This window comes from Passer domesticus, chromosome 16, assembly GCF_036417665.1.
Source record: "Passer domesticus isolate bPasDom1 chromosome 16, bPasDom1.hap1, whole genome shotgun sequence".
NCBI lineage: Eukaryota > Metazoa > Chordata > Aves > Passeriformes > Passeridae > Passer > Passer domesticus.
The window spans coordinates 7,298,958-7,315,448 of record NC_087489.1 but is presented as its reverse complement, the minus strand read 5'-3'; the positions used below and the strand labels follow the sequence as shown (position 1 = coordinate 7,315,448).

The following is a 16,491-nucleotide window of genomic DNA, read 5'->3' as shown; positions in this document are numbered from 1 at the left end:
TTCTCCAGGAGCACCCAGCTGTAGTTCAAGGGGTCACTCTCTGACTAAGGGAAGGATTTGCACAGGTAACTGGAAGCAGAGGGAGAGCTTGGGATGCCTCAGGAGATTTTTTTTTCTCCATACATGAATAGAATCCAAGCAGCAGCAGCTTCTCTGGTGCAATTCCTGCACATCTGTACCTGCTGGAGGCCATGCACCAGCCTTGCAGCACGCTGCACATGAACCATGGAGAGCTGGAGCTCTGTCCTGAGGCAGTGCACACCTGAGCACCATCCCCTGCCCTCTGCTGCCAGGATGCCTCTGCAGCCAGACCTTCCTACAGCAGGAGCTGGTGCTTCCCCTGAGCTGGCAGTTCTCCTGAGCTGGCCTCTCAAGCCCCTGGTGCTGCCCCTGCCCTGGGGGCTCTCTCAGTCCTGCCCTGTTACTGCCCCCTGTGCTGACTCAGCCCTTGCTGAGACCTTGGGGTCCTGCCTGATCTTCGATGTCAGCCTTTCACAAGCTGTCTGCTACCTGGACACAGCCTTTGGAAACAGTGATTTACAGCTCCTGCTTGCAGCACATGCTGACACACAGCCTGCTATGGGGGTAGCAGAGAGCCCAGGGTGCTCAGGGAACGCTGTGGCTCCAGGCAGTGCAGCACAGCTATTCTCCTGGACTCCAGCTGTGCTCAGCAGCCACACTTCTGTCACAGGGACATGAATTCCCCAGTCTCAGCCAACAAGGCCTGGCCCCTCAGAGAAGGGCACATGCAGCTGAGAAGGGCCTGGCAGTTCTGCATGGGGACACTCAACGGGATGATGCTTGAGCAGCCCTGGGGCTCAGAAGAGCAGCACAGCAGCACACAGAGGATGGCCTGAGCTGGGGGAGAAGCACCACTCAGACCAATCTGAACCACAGGCAGATGTGAGCCCCTTGATTTGTGAGGGTTTAGTCCAACCACCCAGCATTTATGAGGGAGGGGGCTGTGCAAAGCCAGAGTCAATGCACAGCAGGCAGCTGGCACCACCACGACCCGTCCCCAGAGCACGGCTTAGGGCTGAGACTGAGCGCTCAGCCAAAGGCTGGCAATCAGCTCAGAGGATTTATCCACTTGTTTTTCTTAAGCCACCTTATTTATTTTTCCCTTTTGGCTCCCTAGCTCTGCAATCCCTGAGATTTGCAAGTGGTTTTTGCGGGGTACAGCAGGCTCAAGGTTTGACGGGGGAGAGGTGCAGCTTCCCCAGCCCACAGCAGACCTACCGACGGGGGACAGCTCCGCCACGCTGCCGATGTAGGGCCCCTCCAGGAAGCGTGGCTCGCTGTCGTTGATGTCCTGCACCTTGATGATGAACTCTGACTCGGGCTCCAGCAGCTGGTCTGTCTGCCGGTCCCGCGCCTGCGCCCGCAGCGTGTAGAAGGTTTTCTGCTCCCGGTCCAGGCGCTCGGTGGCGTGGATGTCACCTGTGATCTCGTCGATGAGGAAGATGGTCCCCGCGCCCTCCCCGGAGATGGTGTACTTGATGGAGCCGTCTCCCTCATCCGAGTCCGAGTGGATCTGCCAGGGAAAGAGGGAGAGGGTGGGAGCAGGCTGGGGATGTTTGTACCCAACCCTAGCCCATGGTCCCCTCTGCTCTTGTTGGACTGGACAGTCACAGGGAGCACCACCAGACAACTCCTGTGCATGAAGGAAGGCCCAATAAACTGGAATTTCAGGCCTGCCTTTACAGCTGTGCAGATTACAGATTCTGCCAGTGCCCACCCCCAGTACAAACCAAGGGACAAACCCCTTTAATAAGGGGTTATGAGATGATGAAAAGGCAAAGGACAACTCAACTGCAGTCCACAGAAAGAGGCTTCCCTATGGGCAAGGAACCAGGACTCTGGCAGCATGGGATCACCTCTCCTAAGCTGCACAGGTACCTCACCATCAGCATCCCTCTCCTTCTACACAACCAATTGCCCAAAGTCCATCCTCATCCACCTGCTTTGCCTCAGCCACAGCCACCCTCCATGATCTGGGCAGCTGCTGCTGACAAGTCTCCCTGCTGAAGAGCTCACACACTTGTTGCAGCCCTGTGCTGGGTTTGTGTTGCAGGGTAACAGGGGTCACAACATCCCACCATCATGCCCAGAGCCCCACCCGGACAAAATCTGCAAAAGAGTGTGACAAATCGGCTCATGTTCAGGACTAAAAACAGACCCTGAGGAAGATGCCTTTGCAGGCAATCTCTGCTGCTTCATTTTTTAATTAAGACAATGTTTGGAATTAGGAGAAGAAAGGGTAAACAGCAGTTCCCCATGGACCAAGAGCTGACTGGAATCCAGGCCAGACGTCCAGAGATAATTTTATTGGTGGCATTAAACTGAGTTATGAGGTTTTTACAATCCAGCCACTTATGAGAAATCTATTAACAGTAACTGGACAGGCAGAATGCATCTTGACAGAGAGCAGCATGGGCATTAATTGGGACAATCCATAATGGGACAGGTCCCCGGAAAGGTTTCATCAGCTGCTTTCATTTGTTTCCTACAATTTTTGCTTAGAATCAGCAAAGTCATGTCCCCCCTCCACAAAAAGAAAAAAGCCGTCCATTAATCGGCTAATGAAATATGAAAATGTTTATGGGCCATTCAATCTTCCAAACTGCACTTCTATAATCCACCTTTCAGACATACAGCTCTACCAGCAAGAATTTATACCAGAGCTGCCTCTTTTTTTACGATGCCTTCATTATATTTGTCTTGTTAGATACAGTTTATGTATTTATTTCACAAGTGAGGGACCCACACATTAGGCAATTCAATGCATTTTGCACAACATTCACAAATTACTGCCCATGGTGACACGTCTCTCAAGGCTTGCCTGGAAGGAGACCTTCACTCAGCGCACAAATAGGGCTGTGATCCCAGCAGAGTCTGGGACCACTGTGATGGATTTGGCTGGAAATGTGCCTATGGGGTGGTCACCCTGCCCTGGCCACCTGGAGCATCCTGCCCTGGTCTGTGGGGATGGCCATCCCAGCCTGGCCATCCAGTCCCAACCCTCCCTGCTGGCTGGTGGAGACCTTGCTGCCCTCTTCACTTTATCATCCTCTCCCATTTCCCACTGCTACTCCGTGAGCTTTTCAGAACGAAGGAGGAGCACCAGGTCTGTACAGGCAGCTGCACAGGCAGCAGAAACCTGCATTTTCTGCTGAACACCGGGCTCATGATTAATAATTAGGCTAGAGATAAAGCATCCAGCACCACATTGAGCTCTCAGCACATCCTCTTCACATATTTGCTCATCACTGACTGCTTGGAGCAGACACCAGCATCCCTGCAAACCGGAATGCTAGGAAGAAAAATGGAGCCTGGGCTCAAGGGGCTGCAGAGATTGATTTACAGTGGAAGATTAGAAGAGCTAAATCTGTGCTGCTTGGCTAAACAACAACTAATGGGGGAGGGCCAGATCTCAGACTACAGAAACACGAGGGGAGATGCCACAGACCCGGACCACACGTCAGGGATGTTCTCTCCTCCCTGTTACAGCAGGCAGGCTTGGGGAGCACCACGCTCCCACGCAGCCTCGGGGCTGCCTCCACCCCTGGGCATGGCAGGAGACTGAAATCACACAGCTCTTGTGGGCCCCAAGAGCACAGGGACCACCCAGCCCTGCCTGCAGATCAGCCCCAAGCAAGGACAGCAGTGCCTGCAGAGCTGGGACATCCAGAGGGCGGACAACAGGCTGATCTGTTCCATTTGTTAAACAGGAAAATTGTTTCCTTGTCCTAAAAGACTACAACCAGAATTCTTACGGAGCCATTAATTACATACTAATAATTAAATCAAAATTAAATATGAACAGAGGTGCACATTCCTTATTAAAAGCAATTAAACAGAAAGCACAGATACACAAATAAAAAATGACTCTGGGGCTAGAAAAGAAAGAAAATCAAATAAAAACTAGCCCGTAATAAAGGCGCACTCTGTTTGCTTCAACTCATAAAGCCCGAGTTCATCAATTTTCTTTAAATATTAGCAACTTAATTAAATCTGCTTTTTTCCCTTTAATCCTCTCCTCTATCTAAAATAGATCTGTCCACATGCAGAAGTTTGTAACTAGTGCTGACCCCATAATTCTATTTAAAAAACCCAAAGAAATCCACATCAAACTGACAGCAGCCTCAGGGGAAATTACAGTTCAGAAGAAGGATTAGCTAGAGAACCCAGATTTTATGGAAATGGTATTGGCCCTTCAGAAAGCACATGTAGGTGTGTGAGAGGCATCCACAGAGGGCATCCCCAGCTCCTCTGCAGGGTCCCCCAGGGCAGGAAGGCTCCGGACCCACAGACTGTGCTAAGAGGGCTGGCACACTGCTGGGGACAAGGAGTGTCCCAGGCAAGCACTCCATCCTCTCCCAGCACCAGGAAAAGCCTGGCCCTGCTGGCTGGCAGCCCTGGGGACCACAGGCAGCGCTGTCACGCTGCTGTTGCGAGCCGGGCGGGTGATGGGGTGGGTGATGTGGAAAGGGGCTGTAAAACGGGTGAGTTGTAGGTTTCGGTTCAGCTGGAGCCCAGGCAGTGCCAGGCCTGTGACAGGGCCCGGTGCCTCCGCTGCTCCCGGGGGAGCCATGAATTAGCTGTGCCTGCTCCGAGGGCGGCGGAGGAGCGCGGCTTGGAGAGTCTGCTGAAACGGACACAAATCACCACTGAAATCCCCGCTGGCCCCCAGCCAACAAACCCATTTCCAAGCTCCTCCAGACTCATGCCCAGACGGCTGAGGCCATCAGACAGCCCTGCTGTACAAGCTCTTGGGCACCTTCCTTTGGGGTGAGCCCATGTCTCCAGCTCTAGCTGGATTGTAGCGTGCTCCTCTGACTGCTCCCAACAGCCAGCACAGCCTTCACCCAAATACAAACACCACATCTGCCTGACATGGGGCAGCTGCCTCTCCAAAGCTCCCAGAAAAGGATAAAGCCCAGTAATCCCAAGGTGAAATGCTCCTTCAGCCTCAGGACACCAGGAGTGGAAGGAGCAGAGGTCCATGTCCAGCCTCCCCAGGAGATCACACACCAGGGAAGTGTGGTGAGCTCCTGCCTGCAGACCCAGTCCTGCCCAGCAGGCACTGTCACCTGCCAGCAGCTCCCACAGGCACAGGGTTTCTTTAATCCAGCCCCAGACACCACAAGCAGCCAGTATACGATTGTAGGAACACAAATGTAAATTTTGGTGTGTCCTGTTATCACCTCTGGGAGCACATTAACCTCACCACCCTCAGCAGGGACCAGGCTCCTGCCATCACAGCCCACAAAGTATTTCTCTAGCCAGGCCCCGTGAACAACCTTCACATGGGCCCTCTCTCTGCTCAGCACTGCCAGCATTTCCACCCTGCCCCTGGCTCTGCCAGCCCCGTGGAGACATCAGGTCAGCTTACCTTCCCCACATAGAGCGGCTCCGTGCCCGTGTACTCCTCCACCACAAAGAACTGGTTCCAGACCCAGCCGCGCTTCACTCGCCCGCCGGCCAGCAGTGCAGGATCCCCGGGCTCCCCGAGGCCAGGGCCCTCCACCGCCGTGTGCATGGCCCAGCACCCCAGCTCCTGGATGGCACAGAACAGCAGCAGCATGGTGCCCAAGCAGCCCTGCAGACCCTTCGCCATGGCACTCTAGGAGGCTGCATCAGCAGGAGCTTCTGGACGTGCAGCCAGCATCCTTTAGGGGAAAGTAGGAGGAAAGTCCACACTAGCAGCGTGAGGCTGCCCGGTGAGCGCAGAGCATCCCCGTCCCTGCTGCATGCCGTGCCCTGCAGCTGGAGTGCTCCTGTCCTGCGTGAGTCACATCTGTGACAAGAGGCGTCCCCGACCGCCCGCTGCTGCTGGCCTGGGAGCAGTCAGTGCTGGTGCCTCGCAGGCTGCTCCTGGGTCTCCAGAGAAGAGGCTGGCAGCTGGCATTTGTACCCGGGGACAGAGCTGCAGGGCTCCGTGCTGGGCTGCTGCCAGTCTGGCTGGGGAAGGGGGCGAGGCACAGCCTGCTGCCCACCCTGCCAGCGGGCACACGGGGCACAGACACCCACTGCTGGCATTCACGGGAGGAGAAGGAGAGCTCTTCCACAAAGCTTTTCACAGAGCAGTTAACAGGATGAGCTGCTGTGGCCAACGTCTGCCTGTCCTGTAGCCTGTCTGCAGCCTGGGACTATGGTGCAAGGGTTGTGGCAGTGCAGGTGTCTGTGCCACACGTGCAGTTCACAAGGCCATTTGTAACTCCCATCTTCAGGGGGACACCATCCCAGTGCCTGCTGAAGGGTCCTTTGCCCAGATGGTTCCGGTCACTTCCATTCTCCGCTGGCTCACGCGGGGAGGTGCAGGGCAGTCAGCAGCATCTCCAGGAGCCTGGAAAAAGCCAAGGAGTCAGAGCTGGTGTGAAAACAGAGCCCAATGTCCCCCTGTGCTGCTCCTCCAGCCTTGCTCAGTATCTCCCACCTGCCCTGCCCCAGGTGCTCCACAGCAGGGCCAAATCCCACAGGTCCTGGCAGAGCAGCAACACAACAGGGAGGGCTGCAGAGCTCCCAGCACTGCAAACATCTGCTCCAGCAGGGACTCAGAGACCAAGGACCCTACTGCACCCGCTCACCACATGGTCCTGGCTGTTGAGAGAGCGAGGTCTGTGCCTGGAGGGAGTCACTGGTGCCCACCCACACTGTCAGGAGAGGTGCAGCAGCACTCCTGGCACAGCACAGCTGCTGGTGCCTGGCAGGACCAGAGCACAGCAGTCCTGCACAGGCAGACAAGGCTCACACTGAGGGATACCAGCCCCTGAGCATGGCAGGTACAGCCTGTCCAGACACTCCTGCAAGCCCTCCCTGCAGAACCTTTCTGTCAACTCACCTCTGCAGCCATGGGCAGCAGAAAACCATCTGTTCATTTTGCCACCTGGCTAACTCTAAAGGTAACAGTTTGAAAAAGGGCTCTGGTGTAAACTTCAAGCCACCCTCAAGGCACTGAGGGCTGAGACATGAGACCTTTAGCCCAGGGTCATTGCATCCAGAGAGCACATGGAGAGAAGCCTGATCAGGAGATGGGGATGCAGCATCCATCTCTCCCTGCACCAACGCCCTGAGGTTCCACCAGAGCTCTGCAATACCAGCCACAGCCTGATCTACTCATGAAACATGCACCAGTCTGCAGAATTCATCTCCTGTCAGCTGCTACTCTTAAGAGGAGGCAGAAAAAGGGTGAATGGAAAGGCAAATGATCCTGGACTAGATGTCCATCTACTCCCCATACATAGGGAACTGGACTGTGCTTTGCACAAATCTGAACAGTTCAGAGGAGGGACAGCTCCCACATATTTCTCCAGCCCTGTCCCTCACTTGCCACTCCCCCATGTGACTCCACCAACGGGACTGTTTCCCAAACAGGGAATGTCTGCTGCACTCTCTCCTGTCTGCATTCACCCTCTGGACAAACACTTCCCTGAGAACCATGAAGCATCATTCTACACTGCCTGCTCATGGCTCACAAGTTGTGTGCCACACAATGTGCCCAAATCTATTCACCAAAAGGTCTCACACACATCCCACCCCATGCACAGCTAGGATCACTCATACTCACTGGCTTCTCTTGTCTGTTTATGCCCCATTTGTGTGCACACACATTTCCTCCCCATGCACACATGCTATAATTCCACTCACACATGCACATCAGCTGTCACATGTGCCAGCCCTGTGCACTTCATGCTCCAAGGCAGAACGGGGTCTCCAGTGTATTTTTATGTTAGAAATCATGGTACAGAAGCACTAACATTGCTCCCCACCCCTCCTCCTTGCCAGCCCATTTGTTATGAAGGTATTTCCACACCAGCCAGGTGAGGTTGTTGGCAGTGCCACAACTGTGTCTTGCAGCCAGGCCTCCCCACGCAGAAGTGCTTCCTGTCCCTGCTCCCAAAGGGCAGCTGGTGAGGGTCCCTATCAAACATCAAACACCAGAGTATTTAACACTGTTCATTAGGGGAGCAAGATGACCTGTAGGCTGGGGACAGACTGAGCCATCTCTTCCCCCACAGAGGGTAAAGTAACTGCACAGAACAAATGCAGAGATTGGGGTCCCTGCTCAGCAGGAACAGAGCCAAGGCTGCCCAACCCACAGCAGGCTCCAGAGCAAGACTCTCACAAAAACAGCACAAGTGCAAGTGTGCTTTATCACACTTACCTGGGTATACATGAGATAAATACAGCAGGACATAGTGCACTGCTGTCACAAACAGCACCTCTCCCAGTTCTCACACCTAGGAGAGCTCTGGTTATTTTGGAGCAGGTTACCCAGACAGTGAGACATGTCGATAAACTGAGCAGCATAAGCTGTGCCAGAGCAAGAGTTTCAGGTCAGCAGCAAGAGCAAACAGTAAGTGTGGGAAGAACACCCTATCCAGCATCTCTGCCTGCCACTCTGCAGCACTTTTTCAGGCAAAACCTCTGGTTGCATCCAAAATCTGAGTACAAGTGAGTTGTAGCTAGTAAACTCAACTGCCAGAAAGAGAATTTAAAAAATAATCCATCTGCATGTGTTCTCAGGACAGCTATGTCAGCCAGAGCCTTGGGGAGAAGCAGCCACCACCTGCTGAAGTCTCCTGTTCTGCCCTCCCAGCATCCTGTCCTTGCCATCCAGGAGCAGATCCAGCCACAATGATTTATAAAGCCCTGCCAGAAGCCTGACAAGGCAGCAGTGCCAGGGTGCAGTTCTGCAACACTGAAGGCCTTCTGAACACATGGGGAGGCTGCAGGAAAGCCAGTCCAATGGAGCAAATCCTGGCACCACAACCAACATCAGCATCCAAGGTCTCCAGCCGAGCTGGCACAGGAAGGCAGCACATTCCCTCTGCCTCCAGAACCCAGCACTCGGGGCACACAGCTGGCAGAAAGCACCAACACTGGCTCTGTGACAGCAGCAGGAGCCACCTTCATTCCCCTCATCACACCATTTCACACCTTAGTGGCATCTGATTTCTTCCAGGACACAGCTACCCCAGGCACACACTGCAGGCAGCCCTGTGCACACAGAAATGACACTGCTCCCTGTTCAGAAATGGGCTCTGGGCCTTCTCTGTCAGCCTGACCAGAGTTACAGCACAGCCCCAAACAGTGTCAATAAACCAGTAAGAATAGCAGCTTAAATGCACACACTAAGGCAAGGCAGGAAAGAGGGAGTGAGGGCAGGAGATGCTGCAGTGGGTGAGCTCCACTTGAGCAGAGCTGCTCCCTGGCTGGCAGACAAGCTGGCCCACAGTTCCCAAGGCAACTTGTTCAGCCCTGCTGCATCTGAGCACTCCAGAGAGCAGATTCTGCCATGGAGAGTCCTGCTGAGCAGCCATGGGGCTGGGCTGCGTTGCTGTGGGAAACAACCTCACATATAGTCTCAGCTATTGTGCTGTTTTTTATACTTTACAGATTTCTCATCTGAGCTGATGCAGTTTGCTGGTCACGTGTCCAAAGTTCAGCTACTCTCAGCTGAGCTGTCTGCACGCTCTTCCTGTGGGCAGCAATGCAGGTGCTGTAACCAGAGCTGCCTCACCCAGGTCCCAGACACCAAAGCCCAACTACAGAACCTGTGGAGACCTCCAGTCCCCTGCACCACAAAATGTGGGCCCAGAGACACATCTGCAGCCAGGCTCATTGCTGATCCAGATCCTTCTTCTTCAGTGCCAAATTCTCAGCCTGTGTCTCGTCCGTGACAGCTTCAGGGTCATGTCTCTCCTCAGTGTGCAGAACCTTTCCAGCTGCCACATCACAGACCTCTTCCAGAGGCTGCAAAGCCAAGAGCCCCAAGTCCATGCCCTTGCAGCAGCAGGAATCAAGACACCCCAGAAGGTCCCACGCACAAGAACCAGGACCAGCACAGTATTTATTTCCCTGTGTTATTGAAAACCTTCCACCAAGAGCTGGAAGTGGCCCTTCTCTGAGCCACACGTGAGCAGCAGGGCTGTAAATAACCAGTGGGAGCTGCTGCAGCCAGCCCAGCCCACAGCAGCACACACGCTCCCACACGGCAGCGTGCCCAGCACTCACCACACCAAGCAGGTTTCCATGCAGAGTGTGAAGCACCAGACCCTCACACTGCCCCAGGCCCAGGGTGATGTCCCCTCTCCTGCTGCTCTGCCATCCCTGCTTCCAATTATCAGCACAACTCCCCCCTCCCTCCCTCCCCACAAGAGCTCGTGCAGTTTGTTGGTGTGCGTTTGGCACAGCTATACTGTACATCATGTTGACAGTAGAAATTACATCCTGAGCTTATGTTTTACACTGTGCTCTGTCAGAACTCACCGCAGCCCAGTGATCAGGACAAATTGAATAGCATCCCGTCCATGTCAATATTTATTTCATTTTACAAATGCAGGCTGATGCAGGAGAAAGCAGGCAGGGGGAGGGGGAAGACTTGGGCAGGCAATAGCACACCACAGTCCTGCATTAATGACCAGGGAGGATTGTCCCACCCAGAGGCCAGGCAGCATCCCTGGGACCTCATGCACGTAGCTCTACTGGAAGGGTTGGCACACCAGCACTGCTCCTCTGACAAGCCCTAATAATTGGTAAAAACCACAGAACTGCCCACCAGGTACCAGAAGAGGCAAAGGCAGGGAAGGAGAGCCCTCTCTCCTCAACCCCAGTCTGCAGCCTCAGCAAACATGAGCTTGGGTGTCCTGCTCTGGCTCCCCACTCCTCCCAGCACAGTGGCACCAGCACAAGCATCAGGACTGCTCCAGGTGCTCAGAACAGCCACCGGGATGCTACAAAGGCTGCTGAGGAGCACGGCAAGAGCAAGGCTCTGCTTGTGCCACCCTCCAGAATGCAGAGCCACAGCATGAATACCAAGCACAAGAGAGGAGCTCCTTAAAGCTTGGGCTTTCTTCTGCTTTACCACAGCCCAGAGGACAGAAGGAAATGAAGGCTGCAGTAGGAGGGTTGCTGGATAGAGACAATACCTCAGTCCTGACACCCACGGTCCTCTTGCTGCTGGATTAGCTGCCTGCAGAATGAGTTCATGGGAGCAGCCCTTACACAGCTCCAGCCCTGCCGCCCAGCAAAGCCAGGGATGGAGCAGACAACAGCACAGCAGGGACAGTCCTCGGGGTGGGGACAGCAGTGGCTGCCAGCACCTGCAGGCAGAATCCCACCCTGTGGCTGAAAACTGGGAGCTTTGGACTCCCATGCTGCCAGAGCTGCTCCTTACAATGTGCTCTCCCAAGGGCACACCGTGCAGGGACAACGGGGGCATGAGAAGAGCTGTGCTGTGCCTGCATCCCCAGGGCCTGGAGCAGCTATCTCTGACCAGCCACGAGGAAGGCACACAGCTCCAGCACTGCTCTGCCAGCTTTGGCACTGAGCACAGCCACCTCACAGGGAGATGCAGAGGAGGGCATGGGGAGATACAAGAGGCAGGCTGGAGATGCAGGCAGAGCACAGTCACAGCTTTGTCAGTGGTTTGCAGCTCTGCTTCCAACAGGCAGGACTACAGCACCTCTGGAGACAACCCAGGACAGAAAGTAAACAGACAAAAGCTCCTACTTCACTCCCAGCAAGCAGCCATAAGTGCACCACTGTCAGAGCAGCAAGAAGAGCACAGTTTTCACACCAGCTTGTTGTCATAACATGCAAACCAATCTGGAGACCCTTTCTAAAGAGTGGGGCCAACCTCCAGCACCAACCAGCCCCCTCCATTCCCTGCCCAGCTCTTTCTGACCCCTCTGTGCGTTTACTGAGCTCAGAGGGTGTGCACTGGCTCCAGCACCATCCACATGTCAGCTGTGTCACCTCAAGGGAACAGCTGGAGCCACATGCAAGCACAAGAGCAGCTCTGGGGGTCAAATTTAGTGCCAGCTCAGTCTGTACCCCACCTGCCTCACATCTGAGAGCGTGGGCAGCACAACAGCCCAGCCTCAGACAGCCCTTGCTGGGAGATGGGGCAGGAAAAAGCAGCAATTACACCAACAGCAATTCTTTCCCAGCACTGCCTACAGTGCAGCACGGGCTGTGACCACGTCTCCTCCTGTTAAACAGGATTCAAATCGGCTTAAAGCTCCCGTTCCTGGGAAAAGGAACAGGCTGGCTAGAGCACACTCCCCAGATCGGCTGTATGGAGGTAATACAAGCACGGCAAGGCTGCTGCAAAGCTTTAAGATGGTTCATAATCTCCAGGCCTAGGGCTAAGACATGAACTCAGGCTCTCTGGAGCTCACTTTCTCTACTGGATATTGTAAGACAAGATGAGGCAAATACAGGTGGTTTTTTTTCTTTTTATAAACTTCTCCTTGAAATATAGAAACGAGAGATGAGGCAATCTCGCCAGACATAAAACACTGTCAACTCCAGGCCAGGCAGGTGTATCACAATCAAGCTTTCAACATCCCACACACTGTCTCTTGACAAGAGATGTCAGTACCACACCAAGCACCTTGGCCAAGCACCCACCCCTATCCCCACAACCTGCCACAGCTCCTCTCCAGCATTCAAGAGGCACCTCAGGGTAATTCCTTTGGGCTGGACAACGGAATGCCCAGGGCACTGAGCCCTCTGCCCCACAGGGAATACTCTGCAGTTTTAGAACACCAGGGGTCAACAGCACAACCTGGCTGCAGCCCCCAAAACCAGTGTCCTTGACTGGAAAACATGAGCACGCATCACTCATTCTGCAAGGGAAGGCAGCACTGCTGAGAGAAAAGGGGTGGGGTGCCCACTCACATCAAGGCAGATGATGATCACAGCCACTGCACTGCAAGCTCCCATTCCAGCAGATCCCATCAGTGGCATTTAAGTCTCAATGCTCAGATAAAGCTGGACAAAGTACCAGAATAGTGGCGCCACAGAGAGCATCTGGAACTGGACAGGTTTTTGCCACTGCAAGCTCAGGAACTCCCATTGCACCCTCTGCTGAAATGGATCCTGCAGAAGGCAGACTCTAACTCAGTGTCCTTTCCAAAATATCACCAAATTTTGCTAATCAAGCAAGAGATGGCAAGAGGTATTGACTGCAGAGCACATAGCATCACACTGTGTACAAATGCTGGAGATCAGTGGCAAAAGAATTCAGAACTGTGGAGGCTTTTGAATTAAGATATTTAAATTACTTTTGTCTTTACTTACACAGTGAAAGGGTCATGTAACCAGTTACTGGATAAGCATATCCTAAATGCAGGTCCAGACTGTGCCAGGCAACATTTGGTAGCAATCTGCCTTTCAGCAAGTCTTCAGCCCTGATAGGGAGCACAGAAGACAGACAGACAATGATAAAATCAAGTTCTCTCTCTGATGTCACCACAGCCTCAGCTTTGACAACAGGGCAGAAAACCCATTATCCATAGTAAAAGTTTAGTCATGCTTGTTTTTGAAGTAAATCTCTGGATTTCCTCTTTCTGCTTCCTTGGAACTGTTCTCTCAGCAAGGAACTCCTTCATCTGCCTTTCTTCTCAGATCAACTTGCACACGGCTGAGAAAAGTTGTTTTGGCAGAGGAATGTGTACCTACACAGTGCTCAGGTCTGTATGACTAAACATGCCTCTTTCTCCCTTCTTTTTAAGTTGCTTTAAGTTTAATTATTGTCCCCTTTGATGCTGCTTTGAGAAATTATAATAGAAAAATGAGGCAACTGCCAGAGCAGGAGCTATTCACAACCTTTTGGCTTCTCATGTTCAGTCACTTTCTGCTATCAGACACACTGTGAGGAACTGTATTTGTTAAAGCTGTCACACAAGCATTGTTTGGAAAGAAGTATTTTCAAAGTTTAGGAGGTTTTTTTTCCCCCTCTAAATCTTCTCTAGTCCAAGTTTCAAAGAAATTTTAATTGCAAAGAAAATCTCAACATTTGCCCTAGGGAAGAGGTTTTTACAGCCATAACGGTCTCGCTCTGCAGCAATTCTTTTCCAAATATGGAATTTTCATGCCTTGTCTACGTGAATACAATACTTTTAATTTCTCTTTAAAAACAGTCTCTGAGAGGAGGTGGAAGCAGCCATCACAGCAGCTCTGTCACAACTTCTGAGATGGACAGAGCTCCTCCTGCTGCGGTGAGAGAGCTCTAGAGCTCAGACCAAGCCTTTCATTTTAGGATCTGGACAGACAGCTGTATTTGAAAGTCATTCCCTTACAAACACCCTGTATAAAGTCAGAAGCTGCATTCCTAAGAGAGCTGCATCTTTTATGCCTCAGCACCTCCTGAGGAAGCTGAAGTGCTCTTGTGGAGTGGGCAGAGCCTCCCCAGCCTCCCCTGCCAGAGCTGCACCTGTGGCACAGCCCCAGGACACACAGGGACCACCATCACTCCCTCCTTGCCTCCTGCTGCATTTCTTCTGGTCCTGAACACCAGCAAAAGTGACACAAAAGGAAGGGCATGAGCCCAAAACAGGACGGGTGGAATCAAAACTGATGGCCCAGACAATGGGCCATTTGGATGGGAATTAAAGGACAAAGTAAAATAAAAAAGCACAAAATGGAATTCTTCCGCTTTGACAAATGTGGAGGGAATTGGGCTCTTTTAAGCCAATGTTTGGCAGATGCATGAATTATTTATCATTCAATATTGTGTGATTAAATGGAAAATTGAAGATGTTCATAGCTCCGTCTGCAACTTTCTACCTCTTGTGAAAGACTCCTCAAATTCCTACACAGAATAACAAGTGGGTATTATAGTGAGACAGAAAGGTTCAAAGAAACCTCCTTCAATTTGCTTCTCAAGGTTCAAGGCCACGTTTAGACTCAGTCCTCTGGTGAAATAAATACTATGGCAGGCACACATCACTTTCAGGAAGGTCTCTTGCTTCTGCTCACTCTTCTTCCCCATACATCTTAATCCTCTTAACAATTTTGTCCTTGGAAATCCCTCAGTCTTCATGACAGGAGATCTTCAACCCCTCTTCACAGAAGGCCTGAGGAAGTCCCTTCCCCTGGCAGCACACTGTCATTTTGAGACTCAGACCAGGCCCCCACAGGATCCTCCACAATGACACTGAGAGGTTGTGAGAGAGGACAAGAGAGCAGCAAAAAACCAGGACAAGACCTGGGGGGCTGCACCTGCAGTTTTCACAGTACTTTTCTGCCATCTGGTTGAGCACAGCCCAGGTTAGAAGCCTGCACCAACTTTCCACTGCAGATACCTCTTTGGGTGCCTTTGGTTCAAGCTAAGTGTCTTCCTCGGCACCTGAGGACAAGCCTGCAGCAATAAACAGCTGTTAGGAAGGTGGAAGAATGAGTGTAATTAGTCTCCTTAATGCCAATTTCAGCCTGATCTCTCACACTTAAGAAAACTGTTACAACGATTTTCTTTTTTTCAGAGGAGCTCATTAAATAAAAATTAGAAACAAGATAGTATAATGGGTAAGAAAATTGTTTCTGCAACATCCTGCTAAAATCCAGCACTGCCCTGCCTGCAGACAGGCTTTTCTGGTTTGGAAGAAGATGCTCCAAACCTTCCTGCTCCCCAGGAATTCCTAAGCACCAGGAAGAAAAGAAGGAATCTGGGCACCACAGGAATTTAGGAAGCTGAAGCAGAATGGTGCACAGCCTCATCCCCCAAAGAAGAGGCAAACATGCTTTGCAAAGAGACAGCACTGTGCAGAACACTGCACCACAGCTGGCAGGAATCCCTGGCAGCTGAGTCTCCAACACAGGTAGCACATTTTGGCCAAGTCTGTTTGAAAGCCAACGTCTCCAAGAGGAGCACAGCAAGGAGAGGGGCTGCCCAGATGACCAGAGCTCTCCTAGTCCCTTCCTGGGTGCCTGAGGCTGCACATTGAGCACACACAGGCCAGCAGTGAGCGGTGTTCTTGAGAACAAGAACATCACAGCCCCACAGGAGCCGCGGGATGGTCACCCTGGTGGACACCCACTGAAAGCAAAGCCCATCTCCCCTCACAAAGAACAAACAGGAGGGACCAGAGCCTCTTGCTGGGCCAGGGACCTACACACTGGAGATGTGCCAGGGATGCTCAGAGCACAGCCTCTGCCCACGAGCTGCAGGTAACAGCCTCCTGCAAAATAAAGGACTGACCTCCTTGTAAGCAACTTGCAGACAACAGCAACAGGTTAAATTTTGCATTCAACCATTAATGACTGATGCATTATTTATTTGGAATCATTTGCTTCATTCCACTAATCACATCACCACTACCAGCTCCTGACAATGAACAGGGCTTGCAGTCATGTCCCAGGAGTCACTCGCTGCCCAGAGCAACTCCAACCAAAGCTCGGTGGCCTCAGGGCTATTTCACCTCCCCAGGAAAACATCCAGCCTTTGCCAAAAGCTGCTCACTGCCCTGCAGACACCACGAGCCACATACCCTCTGATAGCCAGCAACTGGCACTGCTGCACACTGCTGAAACCAGCTCCTGCCCACCAAGGGCTCACCTGCAGTCAGAATAAACCAGCACCACACTCATGTTCTCCTGCCCTGAGCCCATCCTGCACTTTGAGCCCAGCCTCCAGTCGTGGTTTAACTGCACAACAAGGTAACCACTATGAGTTTCTGCAAAATTCACATGTCAATGGCC

At 52.5% G+C, this 16,491-nt stretch overlaps 1 protein-coding gene across 1 annotated transcript in view; it reads right to left on the bottom strand.

The window, feature by feature from the left end:
• CDH22 (cadherin 22) overlaps window positions 1-16,491 on the bottom strand; it is a 76,097-nt gene that overhangs the window by 45,392 nt on the left and 14,214 nt on the right. Inside the window, exons 2-3 of the mRNA XM_064391051.1 lie at window positions 5,396-6,349; window positions 1,240-1,534 (exon numbers count right to left, since the gene is read on the bottom strand). Coding sequence (XP_064247121.1) covers window positions 1,240-1,534; window positions 5,396-5,620 — 520 coding nt within the window. The 5' untranslated portion in view covers window positions 5,621-6,349. The remainder of the gene's footprint in view (window positions 1-1,239; window positions 1,535-5,395; window positions 6,350-16,491) is intronic.